The sequence below is a fragment of the Piliocolobus tephrosceles genome, chromosome 2 (assembly GCF_002776525.5).
Source record: "Piliocolobus tephrosceles isolate RC106 chromosome 2, ASM277652v3, whole genome shotgun sequence".
Taxonomy (NCBI): Eukaryota; Metazoa; Chordata; class Mammalia; order Primates; family Cercopithecidae; genus Piliocolobus; species Piliocolobus tephrosceles.
Window position 1 is genome coordinate 5,964,519 of NC_045435.1, and position 23,481 is coordinate 5,987,999.

The window sequence follows — 23,481 nt, forward strand, 5'->3', positions numbered from 1 at the left end:
TCTGCCTCACCTGTCTGAACCAGTCCCAACCACAATGACAATGCCCATCGGCTTCACAAAGGAGATAAGCATGAGCCATTCCAACAAGCTCTCCATCCTCAGAGTTCCCACAGTACTTATTATTTTCACTTCTCAGCTGATCGCTATTTGTATTTTTTTCTCCCTCACACTCCATTTGTATTTCTTATCTCTCAAACTAGACTACACCAATTATGACTATATTTTTTTTAAAAAACCATATATCAGAGAAAAGCAACTTAATGATACTGCATCACACTTTTCTGATTTGCTCAAAGTACTTAGTTCTTTACATGGTACACAATGATTCAACAATCTATGCAACAAATAATTATGGAGGCCTACTCTGTACCACACACTGTACTAAGCGCCAGAAATTCCCCTTGAAAAACTTATGCTCATATTAGACAAGATGTCAGTACCTTTTTAAGGAGAAATAAATCCACCAGTCCTGGCCACCTCCACAGGGATGCCAGGAACTGTGAAAGACTGTGCTTCTCCATTTCCTGACCCCTAACCCCTCCTCTCTCCAATATCCAGGCACTCATTCACCTCAAACTGTCTATAACTTCTCAGAAGAAGCTGGCTGTAAAATAGAGGATAACTCTGTCATCAGGGTCCCAACTGTTCTGCTATCGAAATCCTTCTCAAAAAGTTGTCCATAAAAAAAAAAAAAAAATCAGGTTTCCATGATGGCCAGAGAGAGAAAAGACCAAAGATGGTAGTCCACGGGAATTTAGTTGCACCATACGCAGGTGTGGTCATGGGTTGTGTTGACACAAGCCATTTAAAGGACATCAGAGTGGTTCAGCCAGGCGGCAGCAGCACACAGCTGTCAGTGATGCAGAAGGAAGACAAGGGCAGGAAACTCTAAAGCGAAAGAACTACAAGACTAGAGGCAGGAATGCAAGAAGCCCCTCCCAGCTAGAGGCTTCTACTGACAATAATTTAGGAGGATGGTGCCAGGAAAAGACCTGACTTTGTGCTATAAGTAGAGCACTGACATTTGAGAGACCACATTTGTACACCTAAATAGATGTTGCGTGAGGCACACTAGACAGACCTCTCTTTGAGAAGATATACACTAGGCCAGGTACAGTGGCTCACATCTGTAATCCCAGCACTTTGGGAGGCCGAGGCAGGTGGATCACAAGGTCAGGAGATCGAGACTATCCTAACATGGTGAAACCCTTTCTCTACTAAAAATACAAAAAATTAGCCGGCTGTGGCAGTGTGCACCTGTAGTCCCAGCTACTTGGGAGGCTGAGGCAGGAGAATGGCGTGAACCCAGGAGGCAGAGCTTGCAGTGAGCCAAGATCGCATCATTGCACTCCAGCCTGGGCAACAGAGCGAGACTCCGTCTCAAAAAAAAAAAAAAAAAGAAAAAGAAAAAAGAAAAGATATGCACTAAAATTTTAATAGTTGTCACCTCTAGGCAGTTTTTGTTTTCTCCTTTATCTGTATGTCCTAATTTTTCACTGGGAAATGAAAATCACAAATACAAAGAATAAAGCTGGGCCAGGCATGGTGGCTCACGCCAGTAATCCCAACACTTTGGAAGGCCAAGACAGGAGGATTGCAGAGACCAGGACTTCGAGACTAGCCGAGGCAAGATAGTGAGATCCCAACTCTACAAAAAAAAAAAAAATTTTTTTTTTAATTAGCTGGGCACGGTAGTACGCACCTATAGTCTCAGTTACTCAGGAGGCTGAGGTAGGAGAATTGTTTGAGCCTGGGAGGTCGAGGCTGCAGTGAACCATGATTACACCAATGTACTCCAGCCTGGGCAACAGAGCAGGACTCTGTCTCAAAAATAAATAAATAAATAAAATAAAGAATAAAACCAATTTCTAAAAGTAAAAATTAAAGATGAGACATAGGAGAAACAAAGCATTAAATCATATCTGTGAAATCAATTCAACTTAAACTGAAAGATTTCTAAGTAAAAGAAGAAACCTAATTCACGGCATGAGGTGACTGTAGTGTAATCAACAAACTATAACAAGTTTCTGGTATTTTCCTATAAACATAAAACCTACGCATTATAACAAGAAAGCTATTTGCAAGGAGCCTTAAAATCAAGTAAGAACAACAGTGTTGGCAGGGAATGATTCTAGAAAAAAGTTCCTCAGATTAACCAAAAAAATAAAAATATGTAATTCCATGTAATTTACCTCTTTTGGAAATTTTCTAAGAAGAGATGTTTACTGGAACTAGAAATTAGAAGTTACATCTAACATTCCTTCCAGCATGAAATTCTGAACTCAGCCAATTTTGATCAGAGGTCCTTATTTTGCTCATGCCACATTTGAAGCACACATCAATGTTTTTTTCATTTTTATACAATTCTTCTTGCTGCAACAAAAATATGCATATGATATAAAGGTTAAAGATACTGAAAATGAAGTAAAGAAAAACATTAGAAATTAAGAGTTCAATTTTACAGGCAGAGATAACTATACATGATATAGTGGGAGGAGTGGGCGTAGGAACGTTTCCTTTTCCTTACTAATAAAAAATAGTAATTGTCTATTTAAATACATTAACTTCAACCTGGTAAATCACTCTCAGACCTTGGCAGAATGTCAAAACTTTAGAAATAGCAATATAAGTGAAAAAACATAAACCAAAGATAAAAGCTCCAAATGTTATTTTTCTTAAAAACTATTATAATTTTGTAGTTCAATGATCCAATGATTTTGTTTCCCCTACAGAAAAAAAGGGGTATCTGTACAGATCTAAAAGTTATTATTCAAGGAATCTAAACTTGAGTGATCCTGTTTTCAAATGTCAGACCACTACTTACTCATGCTTTATTTTTATTAATATGTGCAAAGGACAAGCAAAAAGTTAAATGCATGCTCTGCCTTACATGTGGAACCCAGTATTTGTTGGAAGTGTTCTGCCAAGTTTTTGTTAAGCCTACTTCCATATCCAGGACTCATAGTGGCCGATCTAACTTCTTTATGGCCTGTAACAACAACTCCAGGCTGCCATTAGGATTCCTACCCCCATCTCACAAGAGAATTACAAAGTAGTCGCTTACATTATTTGGAATTACAATTGTCAGTAACACAAATGAAATTCCTGAGTTCAATACTAAACAAAGAAAATCAGACAGCAACCCTATCCTCTGGGGAGCTAATGTTCTCAGGCAACCATTTCACAAAGATAATATATTAAAGGACAACTGCATAGAAAGTGTCCAGTTTCTGAGGCAGTCCCTATCCTAAATACTCTGACCTGTTAGCCACATAAATGTAATTGTACTAGTCACAGCAAGTCTCTGGAACTTTAATTCAGAATATATAGTTCAGAAGAATAGTAAGAGACAAAAGCAAAGATTTACATGGAAAGTATCTACACTTAAATGCTTATATTTCAAACTTTGCAAAGAGTCGCTGTATTTCATAGGATGCTGAGTAAGACCATGAAACAGGGCAGGATCTAAAGAATGAAGAACTGGAGACCCATCCAGGACCCCAACAATGACGGGTTAACCAAATAGGGTCAATCCTTGAAAAAAGATGAAGCAGGGGCACTAGCCTGCAGGACTTGTTTCCACAGATTCCATTCCTCCTTCATGTCCCCCAGCCTCACATGCCCAAAGTGCTGACTCATTTGGACTTTCCCTTGCCCTTCTTCCAAAGCAGGGCCCCATGTATTCATGGAGGTTACATGGCAGGTGGAGAAGTAATAACATCAGTTATGTAAGTCACATCGTACTAAGTGCTATTTTTAAAATATTGAACACATTGATAGGTTGTGGTCCTCAACCCTGCATGAACATTAATCATCATCGTGGAAGCTTTTTAAAATACAAATAACTGGGCCCCACTCAACCAATTAAATCAGAATCTGTGGGAATAGGCCCAAGAAGCAGCTTGTTTTAAAAAGGTCCCTAGATGATTACAACGTACAGCCAAGTGGGAGAACCACTAGCATAGAATGGCCAGGGGCTGTTATTCGTTTTAGCTGGTAAAAGGATGGCCTTTTCAAAATGATGTTTGAATTGTAACTTAAATTGTCGGGTCAGGACAACCCAATTCCTGGGCAATGGGGACGGCTAACCCCACTTCAGTGATTTATCCCTTCGTTTCCTTTCTCAGTAACAAATAACAGCACTCTACCAGCCCCAGAGAGATTGTGAGGATAACAGACATGGGAAAAAAAAAAAAAAAACTGAACAAAGTCAAAGAAAAGCTGAACCCAAACACTACAGAGAACTAGTATGCTGCTGCCTCCACTCAGACAATTATCAGGGTCTGGGAGTCCTGCCAGTTTCAAATATACCCTGATGTTCCAAATGATAATTAACCACAGTGAGGAGGGGGGAGGCCCACCAGAGCAGTGTGATTCTTTATCTTTGGGAAATGTGGCAACAATCCCCCTTTAACGTAAATCATGAAAAGCAAATAAAATTTACTATTTTGCACAAATGTTGCATAAATCCTGCCTCGGAACCGCTCTTATCACCACCCTAGTGGCCTTCGATCAGGCAGAAATGGGCAACAGGCCAGGGTCTCCATATCACACCTTGCAAAGTTACACTCGTTTCTCCCCATACGACCTGAATCTGATGTCCCCAAACCGCAGCTCAGTAAGGCCAGAACAGTCCACCGTGTGACAGCAGCGCCAGCCAAGAGGCAGCCGGTGCCCAGAGCAGCGATGAGCAGACAGACATGAAATGGGCAGGGAGGCGTCGCCAAGTGCTCCGCACCGGGTTAGTGAAGGTGCCTGGGGGACAGAAGTCCTTAGCTGAGGCGTGGAGGTCCTGACTGCACCCAGCTGTGCCGTTGCCGCAAGTCGAGGAAACTGAGGATGGAGATGCTCGCTCTCAGCCCCGCCCCGCCCCGCCCCGCCCCGCCGGTACTAGCCTCGGCTCCGGCTTCTCAGCTGCGACGCTTTGGCAACCCAGGGCTCCAACTCTGCCTACGCCATCGACCCGGACCTCCCCTCCCTGGCTCCTGCGCCCCTAGCCACGACCCCGGGGGCTGCACCCCTCAGCACGGGGCTGGGGACTCGGGAGCAGATGCACGCGGAGGGAGGGGCTTCGCAGTCAAGGAGAGCGCTAGATGAGCCGGGCAATGGGTCGCTCCACCCGCAGCGGCCCCTCCCGACGTCCGCACACAGACCACATCCCGCACTCACCTCCGGGACCCGCCCGCCCTTCGCTCTCCGGGGGCCAGGGATCCTGACGCCCCGGCCGGTTGCCGCTGCGCCAGGCCGCTAGCCCCCCTCTTCCTCACCCGGCGACGTCTCCTCACCTCCGACCCCCGGCTACGATTGGTGGAGCTTCGGCGGGGGCGGGCCGAGGGCGTTGACTGACAGCAGCACGCGCCGGGCGGAACCCACAGGCCTCGAAGCGAAGTTGGCACCCTGGGGCTCCACGCCGCCGAGCTCCCGCTTGCGACGCGACACTGCAGCTGTCTCCCCGCGGCCCGAGGTCTCGCCCCTCTCGCGACCCAACTCTTCGTGACCTTCGGACATCAGAGTTTCCTGGGAGCATCCACCTACCTCAAGGCTTTTCCCTTGTCAGCGAAAGTGCCCACAACCGCAGTTGACTCTAGTGGGGCAGTCTTTCCTGTGCAGTGATGGAATTTATTGTGCCCTGAACCGGAGAAATGCGATTTGCCAAGTATGATCACGGATATAGCGGATCCTTGAATCTTTTCCTTGCTTTGAAATTAGTCAGCAACTTCTATTCGCCGGTAAAACAGCCCGTTCCTTTTACTCTCACTGTATATGATGTCGGTCTCTTGGCAAAGCATACTTTCCCCACCCCCCACCATCCCAAATTCTGGGTTATCCTATTTTGGACATTTTTCTAACTGGTGAAACGTCGGTGGCAGTTATGTGAACTTCAGGAACTGAGAGGAGTCCTGAGAAGACACTTGTTCAAGAAACCAGAAGGGATTGCGGTCTGCACCGTGTTTCTCTGTGCTCGGAGCACAGTGGGGTTAACACAGGTCCCAAAAGCAGGCCTGCCCCCGGACTATTATCCCAAGGTTTAAGAAAAATAATTAATATACATGACAACTAAGTATTTTTCTATTTCTTGACCATAATGGACTCTGCATGCTCATTCAGGTGTTTTCATGGCAGGCCTGCATCGTGGGCAACCAGATCCGTGAAGAGGATAAAAGGAAGTTCTGCCCCAGGGTGGAAGATCTCTCTTCTGTAGTAACGATCTGATACTCCTTCTTCCTCGAGGAAAGACAGCACTCTGGTACCTTTTGAGAACATAAAAGGTAGCTTCCTTCCGCTATGGAAGAAGAGCCCCATATACTAGACCTCTGCTCTGATTATGCTTTATCTCCCAGTAGGATCCCCCGCCTCATGTACAGTTTGGCTGTCTTACAAGTGGTAAAATACTTAGGACAAGATGACTTCTAGGTCATGGTTTTGGACCTCATTGACCCCATTCTCCCCCAAGCACTCATAACCCTGAGGCATTTGAGTGATCTTACCTATATTTACCTATATTTTACAGTCATAACCACAAATAAGAGCAGCCCCGACCAGAAAAGCCCATCCATCACTACCAGTTTCTTAAAAGATTTCTCACTGCAAAGTTCCCACACTCCCACCTCAGCACATTCAGTGAAGAATACTGTCATGCACAGAGTATGCACTTTGGATCCTAGCCTACCTGGATCTGGACCACAGCTTTGTTTCTTACTGCTAGTGCCATCCTAGGCAAATTACTTAACTTCTCTGCATTCATTGCCTCTACTGTAAATTGGGGGCAACACCACTGAATGTTCATTTATGATCATCTCACAGCCTGTCATGGTGGTTCACACCTATAATCCCAGCACTTTGGGAGGCTGAGGTGAAACAGGAATTAAAAGAAATTAGAGAATGTGTAAGCGAAAACTCAGTGGTAAGAAAACCCAATTCCCCCTGAGAAAGAGACAGAGATGGAGTCCTTTAAAAATTAACTGCCTGTTTTTCTGTGGCTAGTGAGCCTTATCTCTCCCTTTCTCAGGCATTGTGAAGACTCTGCATCTCTAGCTGTGCAGCTGCAAGGTCTCTAGGCAGATAAACTCAAGTCGTAAAATATGTTGTTCCTTGAAAAGTAAGAAATGATGTAATGCATGTCTCAATTGAATAACTGTCTTTGTGTCTCGCTTCTGTAATATGCTTCCCCCTGCACAAATCTCCCCCCATCCCACAAAATGCTTAAAAGGTAACCGGACTCTTTGTTCGGGGCTCAGTCTTTTCGGCTGTTAATCTGACTGGGTCGGTGCACTTAAATAATAAATAATAAGTTTCCTCCTCAGCCCCTCAGTCTCTCTGATTCCTAAATTGTCCCGCTGCAGAGGCAGGCAGATGGCATGAGCTTAGGAGTTTGAGACCAGCCTGGGCAACATAGTGAGACCCCATCTCTACAAAAAATATAAAAATTAACCAGGGCCAGGCACAGTGGCTCACGCCTGTTATCCCAGCACTTTGGGAGGCCGAGGTGGGAGGATCACCTGAGGTCAGGAGTTTAAGACCAGCCTGGCCAACATGATGAAACCCCATCTCTACTAAAAATACAAAAATTGGCTGGGTGTGGTGGCACACACCTGCGATCCCAGCTATTCAGGAGGCTGAGGCAGGAAAATCACTGGAACCCAGGAGCCGAGATCACGCCACTGCACTCCAGCCTGGGCAAGACTCCATCTCAAAAAGAAAAAAAATTTACCAGGTGTGGTGGTGTATACTCGTAGTCCCAGCGACTCAGGAGGCTGAGGTGGAGGGATAGCTTGAGCCTGGGAGGTTGAGGCTGTAGTAAGCTGTGATCATGCCACTGTACCAGCCTGGGTGACAGAGCAAGGCCCTGTCTCAAAAAAAAAAAAAAAAAGTTTATGTGATTATATGAAACCAAAGGAACTGGTCATTTCTGTCCCATCTGCAAAAGTGGTTTAGACACTAGTGTTTATTAATGCTAAACTTGATTATCTAAGCAAAACAAAGCATAGATCTAAGCAAAACAAAGAATAGATCTTAAGAGTAGACAAAAGCAAATAAACCTGACTCTGATGACAGAAGCTTGAGGCACAAGCACATTAAGTATTTTTATATTTCTTGACCACAGTGGACTCTGCATTCATTCAGATATTTTCACGAAGGCCTACATGCATACCCCTGAGCCCAAGTCAGTTCCTCATTCAGTTCCTTTGCTTCCCCGCTTTGAACAAGTCACTGAAATTTGGGCCCCAAGGCCATCTACCTACTGAAAATTAAGTGATCACCGTCACAGTAGGTACCAACCACTCTGTTCCAAAACGCCATGAACAGCTGGAGAAGGCTGCCAAAGGTAAGAGACTGAAAGGGAGTGAGGCAGTTGATGTCACTATTGCATTGGTCCATGCTCTCAAATTAATGGACATATTTTCCTTTTAAAAGTCATAATTGGCTGGGCGCGGTGCTCACACCTGTAATCCCAACACTTTGGGAGGCTGAGGCAGGTGGATCTCCAGAGGTCAGGAGTTTGAGACCAGCCTGGCCAACATGGTGAAACCCTGTCTCTACTAAAAATAAAAAAAAAAATAGTGGCAGACCTGTAATCCCAGCTACTCGGGAGGCTGAGGCAGGAGAATTGCTTGAACTCAGGTGGTGGAGGTTGCAGTGAGCCGAGATCATGCCATTGCACTCCAGCCTGGGCAACAAGAGCAAAATTCTGTCTCAAAAAAAAACAGAAAGAAAAAAAAATTGTAATTAATGATAGCTAATCTCATATGCAGTTTAGGGAAAAATGAGATCGATTTTTTTCCTTCACTCTTGATTTCTCCAGTTCAGTAGTCCCCAAATCAAATTTCACTGATAATCGAAATAACATCAGTAGTTTTTTTTGTTTTGTTTTTTATTTTTTTGAGATGGAGTCTCGCTCTGTTGCTCAGGCTGGAGTGTGGTGGCACAATCTCGGCTCACTACAACCTCTGCCTCCCGGGTTCAAGCGATTCTTCTGCCTCAGCCTTGACAGTAGCTAAGATTACAGGCTTGTGCCACTACACCCAGCTAATTTTTTTAATTTTTAGTAGAGATGGGGTTTTTTTTACCATGTTGACCAGGTTGGTCTTGAACTCCTGGCCTCAAGTGATCCACCTGCCTTGGCCTCTCAAAGTGCTGAGATTACAGGTGTGAGCACTTTGGGAGGCTGAGGCAGGTGGATCATGAGGTCAGGAGTTTGAGAGCAACCTGGCCAATATGGTAAAAACCCATATCTACTAAAAACACAAAAATTAGTAAGGCGTAGTGGCACACACCTGTAATCCCAGCTACTTGGGAGGCTGAGGCAGGAGAATCGCTTGAACCTGGGAGGTGGAGGTTGCAGTGAGCCCAGATTGCGCCACCGCACTCCAGCCTGGGAGAAAGAGTGAGATTCTGTCTCAAAAAAAAAAAGAATATTGATCAAGCATTTTGTAGACTATCCTTCAACTTGAATTTGTCTGGTGTTTGTTTACTCATGGTTAGACTTGGGGGAAGAATACCAGAATGAAATGTCTTCACTGCATCAGATTAAGGAACATGCAACATGATTTATCACTGGTGATGTTAACCTTGATCATTTGATTGAGATGTTATATGCTATGTTTCTCTACAATAGAGTGGCTAATTTTCTTTTTCCATACTCCATCTGTTAGTAACAAGTCACTAAGTCCAGCTCACACTCAGGAGAGGGAAATTAAGTTTTATCTTATGAAGGAAGGAGTATCAAAGAACTGTTGGGTACATGTTTAAACCACCATAATAATCAATATATATTTAAGGGAAGATACTTTGAAGCTACACAAGTATTCTATCTCTTCTTATAGTTTTGCCCACTAATTTTGACATTCATCCGTGGATTTCTGTTGTAGCAATTATTATAGTGGTTTTCTAATGGTGATTTTTTTATTTCCTTCATTCTTTCTGGGTTTGTTATTTGGAAGTCTTCTGTAAGAGTTGTCCTTCTGTACGCTCTCTGAAAGGACTAAAAAACTAGAAAAAAAACCGAAAGAGTTGCCCCTTCTTCTCCAGCTATTCATTTATTTAATAGTTTATTTACATCAGGGTGCACTCATGGATATTTATTTTATTCCTTGATTTATAATCTGTTGTTATTTTGCTGCTCAAGTTGTTCCAGCTTTTGCCATTGGGACCTCTTTCAGGTTGGTTAATGTGTCTTTTTTACATGCTTGATCATTTGTTTGCTTATCATTTCCTTACTTTCTGGCACTTAAGATGTTCTGGGATCATTTTTTTTTCTTTGCCTCACCCCTGGAATCAACCATTTCTCCAAAGAGCCTTGTTCCCTTTTATTGAAGAATGGTAGAGACCAAGACATGGGGGCTAGACGTGCTTGTTGCTACTGAAGGATCATTCTTTCTGGGCCTATACGGAGCTAAAAATGCACATGTGTATACTAACCCATGTGTAAACATATACACTGTATCTTTATACTTATATAAACATATATATACACATTTATATTTATATAGATATATATGTCTATATTTACTTCCATAACTACCTGTGTAGACATGAGTTCATACTGATATCTCCAACTGCAATCCAGCACCACAGGGTTCATTCCTGCATTTCTCCTTTGCATATTCGTAATTTCTTTTTCTAACAGTGAGATACCTGGCCATCATTATCTATATTTACTTATTTGTTCAAGCCTAGTATAGATGCAGTTACAGAATAGACAACCTGTACCCCTGTAAGAAACATTTACCAACCAGAGTACAGTGTTCCTATACAGTTCTTTTTGTCTCTAGCTCAGTGAGGTTATGTCATAAATTTGTAATACAGTTGGTGTCATTTGTCATAGTCCACATTCCATTCTGAGATCCCCTTGACATCCTCGGTAGAGATTTATTTTTTGGAAAAACTTGAAAAAAGTTCAGACTTTGTAATGTATTGTTCTATGGATTTTGACAAGTCTGTAGACATACGTATCCATCATCACAGTACCATACAAAAAAATTTCACCCTAAAAATTCCCATATGCAAGCCCTTTATAGTCAATCTCTTCCTCAATCTCTAACAACCACTTATCTATTTTCTCTCCCTGTAGTGTTGCTTTTTCCAGAATTTCATATAAATAGGATCATACAATATGTACTCCCCAGATTATGATTACCAGAAAGTTTGGGAACCAATACTCTTGCTAATTCAGATACTATCTGATGAAGTACCAGCATCCACTTCATCACCAAACTGGGAATCAGCTTCAATTGTTTGAGGGGCAAAGAGGTTTTTTTTCCTTCAAAGATAGATGAAACAATACAAGAAAAGCTTTGCTGTCCTACTCCCTCTCCAGAATATGAACTTCCACTCCCAGCAATTTGAGTTGTATTTGTTTGTAAACCAGTTTATTCCAGTTATAATGTGATTATAATCATATAATCTAAGTATTTATTATGTGAACCTTTGAAATCTAGTGTAAAAAGAAAAAATATTCAAGGAAAACAAAGTTGAGTGTTTCGGAAAGACTCAAAAGTGAATTGCTTAAAAAGGTAAAAAAACTGCAATTGAGTTAGGTACGGGCAAGAAATGTGTCAAAAATCAGATGGAGAAATTATAAAAACCTAGAAATATTCTGCATTCCGATGGCTTTATACATGTTTTTAAATTCTTAATCTATTTTAAAGAAACTAAAAATGGAAATTGTGCATTATAGGTAAAAGTTAGACACAGAACTACAGAGCATCTATACTCAAAGAAAACAACAGTAGAAAAAAAAAAGGACTCAAACACTACCTGATTTCAAGACTTAGTATAAAGCTATAGTACTGAAGACAATGTAGTATTGAAATATAAACAAATAAATCACTGGAACAGAAGACAATCCAGAAATGGATTCATATATATATGGCCAGTTGATTTTTTGCAAAGGTGACAAGGCAGTTAAATGGGGGAAAGGACAATCTTTTTCAACAAATGGTGCTGGATACCTGGATAATAATATGTAAAAAATAAACCATAAACTTTATCTCGTACTGTATAAAAATTTAACATGAAACAGATCATAGGTTTCAATGTAAGAGCTAGAACTACAAAACCTCTAGAAAAAAACTTAGAATATATTTTTGGCCTTGGGTATGGCAAAGATTTCTTTCTTTTTTTTTTTTTTTTTTTTTTGAGGCGGGGTCTCGCTCTGTCGCCCAGACTGGAGTGCAATGGCCGGATCTCAGCTCACTGCAAGCTCCGCCTTCCGGGTTTCCGCCATTCTCCTGCCTCAGCCTCCTGAGTAGCTGGGACTACAGGCGCCCGCCGCCGCGCCCAGCTAGTTTTTTGTATTTTTTAGTAGAGACGGGGTTTCACCATGTTAGCCAGCATGGTCTCGATCTCCTGACCTCGTGATCCGCCCGTCTCGGCCTCCCAAAGTGCTGGGATTACAGGCTTGAGCCACCGTGCCCAGCCCAAAGATTTCTTAACACCAAAAGCACAAACTGTCTTTAAAAATCGACATACTAGACTTCATCAAAATCTTAACCCTTTCCTCTTCAAAAACCATGACCATGAACGTGAAAAGGCAACCCACAGACTGAGACAAAATATTTTATATTTGTTCAAGGACTTGTGCCTAGACTATATAAATTTTTTTTTTTCATGAGACCAAGTCTCACTCTGTCCTCTGTCGCCCAGGCTGGAATGCAATAGCGTGATCTTGGCTCATTGCAACCTCCACCTTCTGGGTTCAAGCAATTCTCCTGCCTCAGCCTCCCAAGTAGCTGGGACTACAGGCACATGACACCACACCCAGCTCATTTTTTGTATTTTTAGTAGAGACGGGGTTTCACAGTGTTAAGCAAGGATGGTCTCGATCTCCTGACCTCGTGATCTGCCCACCTTGGCCTCCCAAAGTGCTGGGATTATAAGCATGAGCCACAATGCCTGGCCTAAATAATTCTTACAACTCAAAATAAGGAGAGAGACAACCCAATTTATCTTTTTTTATATTTAGTTTATTTTTTATTTTTATTTTTTATTTATTTTTTTAGATGGAGTCTCACTCTGTTGCCCAGGCTGGAGTACAGTGCTGTGATCTCGGCTCCTTGTAACCTCCACCTCACAGGTTCAGATGATTCTCCTGTCTCTGCCTCTAGAGTAGCTGGGATTACAGGTGTGCACCACCACACCCAGCTAATTTTTGTATTTTTAGTAGAGACGGGGTTTCACCATGTTGGCCAAGGTAATCTCAAACTCCTGACCTCAAGTGATCCGCCTGCCTCAGCCCCCCAAAGTGCTGGGATTACAGGTGTGACCCACTGCGCCTGGCCCCCATTTTTTTTAAATGGGTAAATTTTTTGAATACTTCAAATTTAGGGACACTTAACCAAAGATATACACACAGCAAATAAATTAAAAGATGCTGCACATCATTAGTCATTATGGAAATGTAAATTAAGCCACACTGAAATACTACATGTGTCCACTAGAATGGACAAAATTAAAAAGACTGACCATACCAAATGTTAGTGAGGATGTAGAAAAACTGGAACCATCCTATACTGCTAGTGGGAATGCAAAAGGCTACAACCACTTTGGAAAACACAACTGGTTTGGCAGTTTCTTCAAAAGTTAAGACATATACCTACTGTAAGATCCAATCATTCCACTCTTAGGTATTTACCCAAGATAAATGAAAACACATGTTCATACAACGACTTAGTCACAAATGCTCACACCAGCTTCAGTTCAAATAACCAAAATGTACAAATAACCCAAATGTCCATCAGCAGATTAATGGATAAACAAATTTTGGCAAATACATACAATGAAATACTACTCAGAAAGCAATCAGATGAATCTCAAATAATCATGCTGAGTGAAAGAAACCGGGTAAAATAGGACATGTCATGAAGGGGATGAGGAATCTCTTGGAGATAATAGATATGTTTGCCATATTGATCGTGGTGATGGTATTATGGGCACAATGTGTCAAAATTTATCAAACTGTCCACTTTATTTTATTTTATTTTTTTTGAGATGGAGTCTCTTTCTGTCACCCAGGCTGGAGTGCAGTGGTACAATCTTGGTTCACTGCAACCTCCGCCTCCTGGGTTCAAGCGATTCTCCCACCTCAGCCTCCCAAGTAGCTGGGATTACAGGCACCCACCACCAATGCCTGGCTGATTTTTCTGTATTTTTAGTGAAGATGGGGTTTCACCATGTTGGCAAGGCTGGTCTCGAACTCTTGATCTCAAGTGATCCACCTGCTTCAGCTTCCCAAAGTGCTAGGATTACAGGCATGAGCCACCAAGCCCAGCCAAATTGTCTACTTTAATTATGCAACTTTAAATATGCCTCAAGAATTTGAAAAAGGAAATAAAAATTAAAAATAATTATGTCTTTAAATGTCCACTTTAAATATGCCAATTATATTTCAATAAAAATATTTTAAAGTTTATGGTGTATAGATACATATATATCATATAATCTTTTATGATTCCCTGCTGTAATTTTTTTATTCACCAACCAACTACAGGTTCCAATAGTGTCAAATGAGAGGGCTTCTAATCAACTTAGCCCCCAACACTCACTATCTTCACTAGCCCCGGAAAATGTCATCTATGCTCATTGAAGGATGTCTGCTCTTCTCTGTCTAGAGAATTCTAGTGAGTATCTAGAGGTAATGAAATCTATACTGAATAAAACTAAATTAGCATTCCTTCCACTTCATATCCATTTTCATAAGGCAAGAGCTGTTTTATTGTAAATTCACTTGTATAATGAGAATCCTCTGGACATTGCTTAGTTGGGTTCTATTTGCAATTTATTCTGAACTTTATCCATTAATTATAAGCACAATGCATAACAATCATTACTACTAATCATCAAAATAAACAGATGAAGCACTCAAATGTATAAACGTTTTATTTAAAATTAGAGACTCAAATACAAATTAAATAAGTACAATATAAAAGAGTAAGTCTTCATAAAACAGATCATAACCACTTTAAATCATTTACTATTTCTACAACAAAATTAAAGAGAAATCTAAATACAGTCCAAAATCAAATTATTTTTAAACTTGTATTGTCAACATTAAAATTATTACAAAACATTCAAAGAGATTTAATTAGAAGATGAACAAGGCCAGGTGCAGTGGCTCACGCCTGTAATCCCAGCACTTTGGGAGGCCAAGGTGGGTGGATCACGAGGTCAAGAGATTGAGACCATCTTGGCCAACATGCTGAAACCCCAACTCTACTAAAATTATAAAAATTAGCTGGGCATGGTGGCGTGTGCCTGCAGTCTTAGCTACTCGGGAGGATGAGGCAGGAGAATCACTTGAACCGGGAGATGGAGGTTGCAGTGAGCCGAGATCACGCCACTGCACTCCAGCCTGGCAACAGAGCAAGACTCTGTCTCAAAAAAAAAAAGAAAAAGAAAAAGAAAAAGAACAAAACTACTACAGAGTGATTCCTGCTATCCACTAAAATAAATAAGAATTAAAATTCAATGTGATTTCCATTCATCCACAGATAAAAAGCACCTCATTTTAAGAAGACAATTATCTATTTCTTTCCAAGGTTGTGAGGACTGCTTTGTTTATTTGACTTTTAATTTTAATATAGCACAACAAGCTTGATCAGTAAAAGCAGTATCATTAACAATGTTTAGAATGTTCCTTACAGACCCTTTCTGCTTCACTTCATGAATGAGGGTATCATATATGTAACATTTAAAACATTATGACACAATAAATATCTTTTAAAGGTATGTGGCAAAATAAAAATATGCTCTGGTTCGAGCTGGTGTTTGGAAAAAATAAAAATATACATCAAAAAAATGAAGCCTTGGCCAGGCACAGCGGCTCACACCTGTCATCTCAGCACTTTGGGAGGCCGAAGCAGGCGGATCACTTGACGTCAGGAGTTCAACACCAGCTTGGCCAACGTGATGAAACCCCATCTCTACTAAAAATACAAAAAAGTTAGCCGAGCCTTGTGGTTGCACACCTGTAATCCCAGCTATGCAGGAAGCTCAGGCAGGAGAATCGCTTGTACCCAGGAAGTGGAGGTTGCAGTAAGCTGAGACCAGCCTGGGTGACAAGAGTGAAACTGCCTCAAAAACAAACAAACAAACAAACAACAACAACAACAAAATGAAGTCTCTTCTTTCCTTTATGATGGGGAAATGATCTTATTCATTCTATTTTGTCTTTTTACTGTCTTAATTCTCGAGAAAAAATGTTTTATATTTTTATTATCAATGTTATAAATCCAATTCTAAGACTTTGCACAAAAAAAAAAAATACCAAGGGAGATAGTACAATATCTTAAGCTTGTATTTTCCTGAAATTATTGGTAAAAAGTAGAACTAGACTTAAGTAGATCACAGGAAAATACAGTATTATGGTGTTTGTATACAAAAAATAATCCAAATAAAAACACATGCTCAAGATGGCACCCACATTATTCCAGAATAAAGTTATTTACATATATACAATTATATGACTAAATAAATGAACATTTTCCTAAAACATGCATATTGTGAAGCCTTTTATAATTAAACTTTTAAAATCAAACTAAATTTCATATTATCAACTATCATGATTAGAGCTTTCTGCACACCAGGAGAGTTGAAATTTTAACATCTGTTCTACAAAACTGAAGATAAAATGTCATCAAACTCAGCATTTCTCTAGAAAATTTTATATACCTCAGCAACCTGTCATACTGCCTGTCATCAAATAAATGGACTCTAAAATGTAGTTATTCTTTTCAGAAAAAAATTTTTTTTTGTAGAGAGGTGGGTCTTGCTATGTTGTCCAGGCTGGTCTTGAACTCCTGGTCTCAAGTGATCCTTCGGCCTCGGCCTCCCAAAGCGCTGGGATTACAGTCGTCAACCACCACACCTGGTCTCTTTTCTAAAACTTTAATTTCCACTATTGCTCTTTTGAAACCATTTTAATCAAGTCACGTTTCTTGGAGAAAATTCACTCAGGGTTCTGAAGGAATTCGTTATTTTCTACAAGCAACTCTGTCATGAGTGATAGAGTTGTAGCTCTCTTAGAAGTTTTTTTCCCTCTTTCAAAGAGAATGAGAAATATGCAGAGATTTCCGTACTGACTCACTAAATGTAAAGATTAAGAGGACATAATAAAAGTTTGAACTACAGTAGCATATAGGTTTTCAGTTCATTTGCTACTAACTAGCTATAACTTAGACAAGGCATTTAACATGCTGTGCTTTAGTTTCATCTTTGAAACAAAGAGATTCGAACAAAGAGATTCGAACAGAAATTCTTAAGCTTCCTTCCAACTCTTACATAGTATGATTCTGTGCTTCTGCAGGAATTCTTAATTGATAAACTGAGTCTTCCATAAATCAAGAGAACTGATGTGTACTAAAATAGCACAGCTGAACTAAACCTCTCCTTGTTAGGAAAAAAACACAAAGACCATGTTCAAAGCTCAACTTTCCAAACCTTACTAGACCCAGTGTCTCTTCAGCCAGACCAAAGAATAGCCCATAGGGTTAAAACCAAATATCTTAATTATATAAATTACTTTTAAAGTATAACGTAAACCCATTAAAATATATTAAGTCTATGCCAGTTTTCCTACATTCTAATTTACAATATATTCATTTTATCTACATTCAAGATAATATCTACAGTTAAGGAAGGGGCTATTTAATATTTTTGCACTTCTAAACACTAGTAAAAGTTAAATAAAACACAGATGAAGAATAGAATATTAATAATTATCATATTCTGCCAAATTGTTAATGAAAGTATGCTGAGTACTATTTATGGGCTAGAGAAACAAGGCAAAGGTAAAAAAGGAAATCCTGCTAACAAGTGCTGATGATCAAATGAATTTAGTTATGTTACGCCATTACTTAAAAAAGGAGGGAGAGGATTTCAGCAGAAACCTATTTAGGTAATACTGAATCATGACATTCCAGCAGCTTTTATGAAAAACTAATGTATAAAGTAGTATTTTGGTACTAGTGCAGTGCAGATTGGTTTTTCTTTGTCTAACTATGGACAGCAAGTGAGGCACTTAACTGTAAAATAGAAAAATAGGGTATATTTTAAAAGACATTCAAAATCATTCAGAAAAGATAATTAGCACTGTTGAAAAAAAGTTAGAAATTCCATTTTTATTTAACATGCATTCAATGTTACACATGTTTCACTAAGGAAAATCCTTCTGAAAGTAAGATTATTGTTTTATTTATAAGAAACAGAAAATATTTCCTTTTCAAGGGATTCTGGATTTCTAAGAATAAAATCCAAGTCGTCTCAACCTGAGTGCTACATATTTATAAACTGAGAAAAATACATCTTACCACACAGGAAAAATGTTATGACTATCAACAAATACCATGAGCTGGGAGCAGTGGCTCCTGCTTATAATCCCAGATACTCAGGAGGCTGAAGTGGGAGGATCACTTGAGCCAGGAGTTCGAGGTTATAGTGAACTATGATCATGGCACTGCACCAACAGAGCCAGACTCCATCTCTTTAAACAACAACAACAACAAATGCCACGTACCATGTGATCCTCAACTTTATCCTTGAAGGATCAGATGCTTTTATTTTATATAACTTCAAAGAAGGGCACCTAACGACTACAACAGAATAATTAATAGATATTTAGCACCTAAATTTAGAGAACACTTAAGTATTGCCATAGTTTTAAATAGCTGTATATCTGTACGTTGAGGGAAACCAAATACATATTGTTCAACGATATTATCCTTAATTACAAATGCATCTACCTACAATATTCAAACACAATCTTATTTCTCCCTTAAGTTGCAGACATATATATCCCTTTTAACAAGTAAAGGGAGGTTTATTATTTCTTCACCATCATTAAATTGTCTTCCAAATGTGGCACTTTTTCAGGTTAGACAAAAAGCAGTTTCTAAAAAGTCATACATATTCGACCATTAGTATTACTTTAAATGTTCTTCTCTGTGGGACAGAGGTCAAAATTGAAGTGAATGGCTGTAGACCTTCTGTTGAAATACATAATATAAGCAGGAACAGAGGAGATGAACATACATTAATTTCTGACAACATATTGGCACAAAAATGTTTATCTATAGGGTGAAAAAGCACTTAACGAAAGGATAAATATTTGCCATGACAGTATTTCAAGTGAATGGAGACTAGTGTTTCCTTTCTTCATATCTAAGTGAAATATTCTTGTGTTGCGTAAGTAAACTTGACTTTAATTCTGGATAGAACACTTTACTTCATATGTTAAAACTGATGCATGACATTAACTGAAGTTTTCCACGAGGCAATTTAATCATTCCCATTGAGAAATCTTATAATCCTACCTTTTCTTAATTTACTTATAGAAAGGCTTTCCTTGACTCCGAAAGGAGGGAAAAAGGCTTTAAAAAAAACATTTTACACCAGGGAGACTGGCAAATTCCAATAGTTCACAATCCTCATATTTCTCATTTATATTTGCTTTATCAAATTTCATTCCTTACTATATAATTAATTTTCTCAGACACAGAAGAGCCAAAATTCTCTTATTTATATATTTAAGGTATTTTTTTTCTATTTTCTTTAATATATGCTAGCTTATTTATGAAAGTCAATGAGTACATGAAAGGAACAGGAACATTGGTGATGCAATTCAGTTAAGAAATAAAGTGCATATAGCTGTCAATATAAATAGTCTGGTACCTTACAGCTAAGTAAAAAGCTAACAAAATCAAAATGAAAACTCAGCTCAATATCTAGAATCTGAAAAACATGAGACATGAATACAAATTCTACATAAATAGTAACAAAATTAGGGTAGGGAGTACTCCCCTCCAAAAAAAAAAAAGGCAACTGAAAGTATTTTTAAGAAAAGTGGGTATCTGCTTCCCAAAAGACCAGAACATGCTACACAGTAACACCAACATGCAATAGCTGAAATGCAGAATCACAATCTGGCTGCTGCCCTTGAACTTCTGCATTTAATTTAGAATTCTCTTGTGTCTGGCTAATTTCACCTTGCAAAGGAGGAGATATGCCACGACTCTCATCTACAGAAGCACCGTCAGACAAGGTATCTAACTGTACTGGGAAACAAGCAATGTGAAGTTTACTATCTCTTGTCTCTCTATCAAAACTGGTCCTCTCATTAGCATCGTCCAGCTGTTGAACTGAAGTTAAATACTGTTCAAGCAGACTACTGTCCTGCTCATTATTTGAGCTTTCCTTATTCCACTCACCATGTTCCTCACTAACATCCCCTAAATCTGATTCTTTGCCATATCTCACTGTGTCAATGGAATTCCCCATGATGGAGCTTTCACTGCCTTCTGTGGAACTTTTCTCAAAACCCAACGAATCCTGCAAAGAATGAACTTGTTCTGTTAGAGAGGAATGAAAACCAGAGTCTGGAAATTCTGGTAATGATTTATCTTGAGGAGCTACATCAGAAGCAATGAACCAATCAGCATTTTGATCAGAAGAGGACTCCTGGCTTTGGGTAAATAATGGAGGTTTCGATGGCACAAGAGTACTTGATATAGGAGGAACATCAGTATGCCAGGAACTTAGACGCTGGTCCACTGTCTGTTGCCAAACCTGTAGAGACCTTACCTATAAACCAGAGAATACAGTTGTATTATAAAATAAAAAGTGTCTTTTTTGTTTGTTTTTGAGACAGAGTCTCGCTCTGTCACCCAGGCTGGAGTGCAGTGGCACAATCACAGCTCACTGCAGCATCAACCTCCTGGGCTCAAGTGATCCTCCCACCCCACCTCTGCCTCCTAAGCAGCTAGGACTCCAGGTGCCCACCACCATATCTGGCTATTTTTTTTTCCTTTTTTTTTTTGAGATGGAGTTTTGCTCTTGTTACCCAGGCTGGAGTGCAATGGCACAATATCGGCTCACTGCAACCTCCGCCTCTCAGGTTTGAGCAATTCTCCTGCCTCAGCTTCCCAAGTAGCTGGGATTACAGGCGCCCACCACCACACGTGGCTAATTTTCTATTTTTAGTAGAGACAGGGTTTCCCCATGTTGGTCAGGCTGGTCTCAAACTCCTGACCTCAGGTGGTCCGCCCACCTTGGCCTCCCAAAGTGCTGGGATTATAGGCGTGAGCCACTGTGTCCATTCATCTGGCTAATTTAAAAAAATTTTTTTGTAGAGATGGGGTCTCACTTTGTTGCCCAGTATAGTCTTGAACTCCTGGGCTCAAGCAATCCTCCTGCCTTGGCCTCCCAAGTGCTGGAATTACGGGCACAAGCCACTGCACCCCACCTGTCTATTTTACAATTTTCCTTTGAGCTCTTTTCTCCAGCAGTCATGAAGTTGGCAAATGGTAGAATTGGAGCTAGAAACTGCTGACTCCTTTTATCTTTTCCACTGCATCCCAAGCCTAAAACCAGACTGGCACAAATGGTACATGTCCCTGGTAACAAAAGGCCTTCACCAGGAGTGGGGATGGGCCAAAGCAATTCCCTTGCTTCTATTAGAAAAACAGCCAGAAGCACAACAGTATATGTCTAGCTGACTAAGGGGTCAATAATGTATTCAAGATATAATGAGATCTATTCAATAAGACAGGTTAGAGCCCTTGATATAAGTAGATCCCTGTAAAATAAGCCTCATTTTAGATACCCAGGTAGAGATTAGAGTTTTTAAGTATTATCTAACAATACAGTATATGCAACTTTCTAAAATACCTAAAAATATACCAAATTCTTGATAATATGACCTCTACATTTCTAAAGTATAACAAAAATTCCAAAATTTTACTGCAAATACTGCAAACAAGAAAGCAATATGTACAGTTTTTAGTTTTCCTTTGATCACCCTCCAAGGTAATTACTGACAGCAACTTGATGCACATCCTTCCATACTTTTTTCTAGGTAGTATTTTCAAATACACAGGGAAGCTGAGCACACTGGTCTGTGCCTGTAGTCCCAGCTGCTTGGGAGGCTGCAGCAGAAGGATCACTTGGGGAGTTCAAGGCTGTAATGCGCTAGTGCTGTTTTTTTTTACTAAACAGTATTATTTTGGAGATCTTTCCATGTCGGTCAATACTATTACCTTATTCTTTTTAACTGTTCCGTGGTATTCCACAGTATTATTGCTCTATAATTTAACCATTCCTCTATTGTTGGTAACTACAAAACCTTACAAATCAATAATTATTTTTTCATTTTATAGGTTAAATCTTATTATAACAAATTTGGCCAGGTGATGTGGCTCACTTTAGGAGGCTGAGGAGGAACATTGCTTGAGCCCAGAAGTCTGAGACCAGCCTGGGCAATATAGCAAGACCCGATTTCTATAAAAGAGAAGAAATGAAAATTGTATTAAAATATTTTCAAGAAATTATCATCAAGAAGTATTTGATGTAATACAATGCTAGTAAAACCAACTGCCTAAATTATCCCTAAACTATGCTACTATAGGATTCAAATACTCTCCTATACAGTTATGAATACTTTTTAGGACATGCATATTGTAGCCATATACCATCTTAATCACCATTCATTCAAATATTCCCAAAAGACAGATCAACAGCTACATGAAACTTCAAATTGGGGATGTTGTATCTATTGGAAAGCTCTAACAGCCTTCAATTAAGCCACTTTCCTCCTGCTTTATACTATTTTGTTTTTCTTGTCAAAATTGTCAGAGTATTTTTCTTCAGATTAAATAAAATGCAATAAAGTTCACTGTCCTAGTTCAGAGTTAGTGGCAAAGAACACAAGCCATACCCTTAACCTTGAACAAGAGTGCTTAATACACCTGAGTACTCTACGATTATCTCAATGAATATACAATTTTTATTTGATCACATACGAGGTAAGTCAGAAGGAGGGAGTTTACCTGGTTCCAAAGGTATCTGAAAGCTTCTTCTTGTACAAATTTTTTAATACGTTCTTCATCTCTTTCTTTTCGTAATCTACAATAATTCAAAACACATTATTGACATAAGGAAGGGTGCTTCGACTCATACTTCCTGTTACAACTAATAAACACACACATTGCAAAGAGATTAATAATCTAATAGTTGTCTTTCCCACTTTCAGAATATCTAAATTAAAACTTTATTTTATTTTTGTTTCTTTAAACTCAGAATCAAAATGGAACAGTTTTATAAGTGACATCATAAACCTTAATTTTGAACTGTGACTCAAAGTAGAAACCAAATGAGATATGACTGAAATACAGGTATTAGTTCTACAAACTATTTCCAGTAATAAAATGTTAAATGGCTCTTTGTCTGGCTTCAGTTTCTCAGCCAAACAAACCGAAGCAACAGAAAGTGCAAAAAAGGAGTGGCTATCCAAAGCCTCCAAAACAATTAAGGGTCACACTTAAGTATTCATGATCGCAGCTTGAAACACCCTCTCCTAAAGACTAATCCCATCAAACTTCACTATTCTGTTTGCCCAGGTCTCTGACCTGCTCCCTGCTAATAAGAGACCTCCCATCCATTATTACTTATTCATTAAAGTCTTAGCTCTGGGCTCACTGCTGTTGTCTCCAT

At 39.7% G+C, this 23,481-nt stretch overlaps 2 protein-coding genes across 13 annotated transcripts in view; both read right to left on the minus strand.

Moving 5' to 3' along the window:
* NXPE3 (neurexophilin and PC-esterase domain family member 3) overlaps positions 1-5,306 on the minus strand; it is a 41,662-nt gene extending 36,356 nt beyond the window's left edge. For 3 of the 11 annotated variants that reach the window (XM_023212369.1, XM_023212359.1, XM_023212322.1), the window contains exons 1-2: positions 5,170-5,296; positions 2,193-2,373 (exon numbers count right to left, since the gene is read on the minus strand). The gene's annotated coding sequence lies outside the window, so the exon portion shown is untranslated. Of the gene's footprint in view, positions 1-1,702; positions 1,821-2,192; positions 2,374-4,554; positions 4,834-5,169 lie in introns of all 11 variants that reach the window. The other 8 variants (XM_026457077.1, XM_026457074.1, XM_026457076.1 and 5 more) reach the window with 7 other exon arrangements.
* Positions 5,307-14,859: 9,553 nt separating this feature from the next.
* Positions 14,860-23,481, minus strand: part of CEP97 (centrosomal protein 97) — a 38,900-nt gene continuing 30,278 nt past the window's right edge. Inside the window, exons 10-11 of one of the 2 annotated variants that reach the window (XM_023212303.3) lie at positions 22,818-22,893; positions 14,860-20,574 (exon numbers count right to left, since the gene is read on the minus strand). In XM_023212303.3, the coding sequence (XP_023068071.1) occupies positions 19,870-20,574; positions 22,818-22,893 (781 nt within the window). In that variant the 3' untranslated portion in view covers positions 14,860-19,869. The remainder of the gene's footprint in view (positions 20,575-22,817; positions 22,894-23,481) is intronic. The other variant, XM_023212311.3, reaches the window with a different exon arrangement.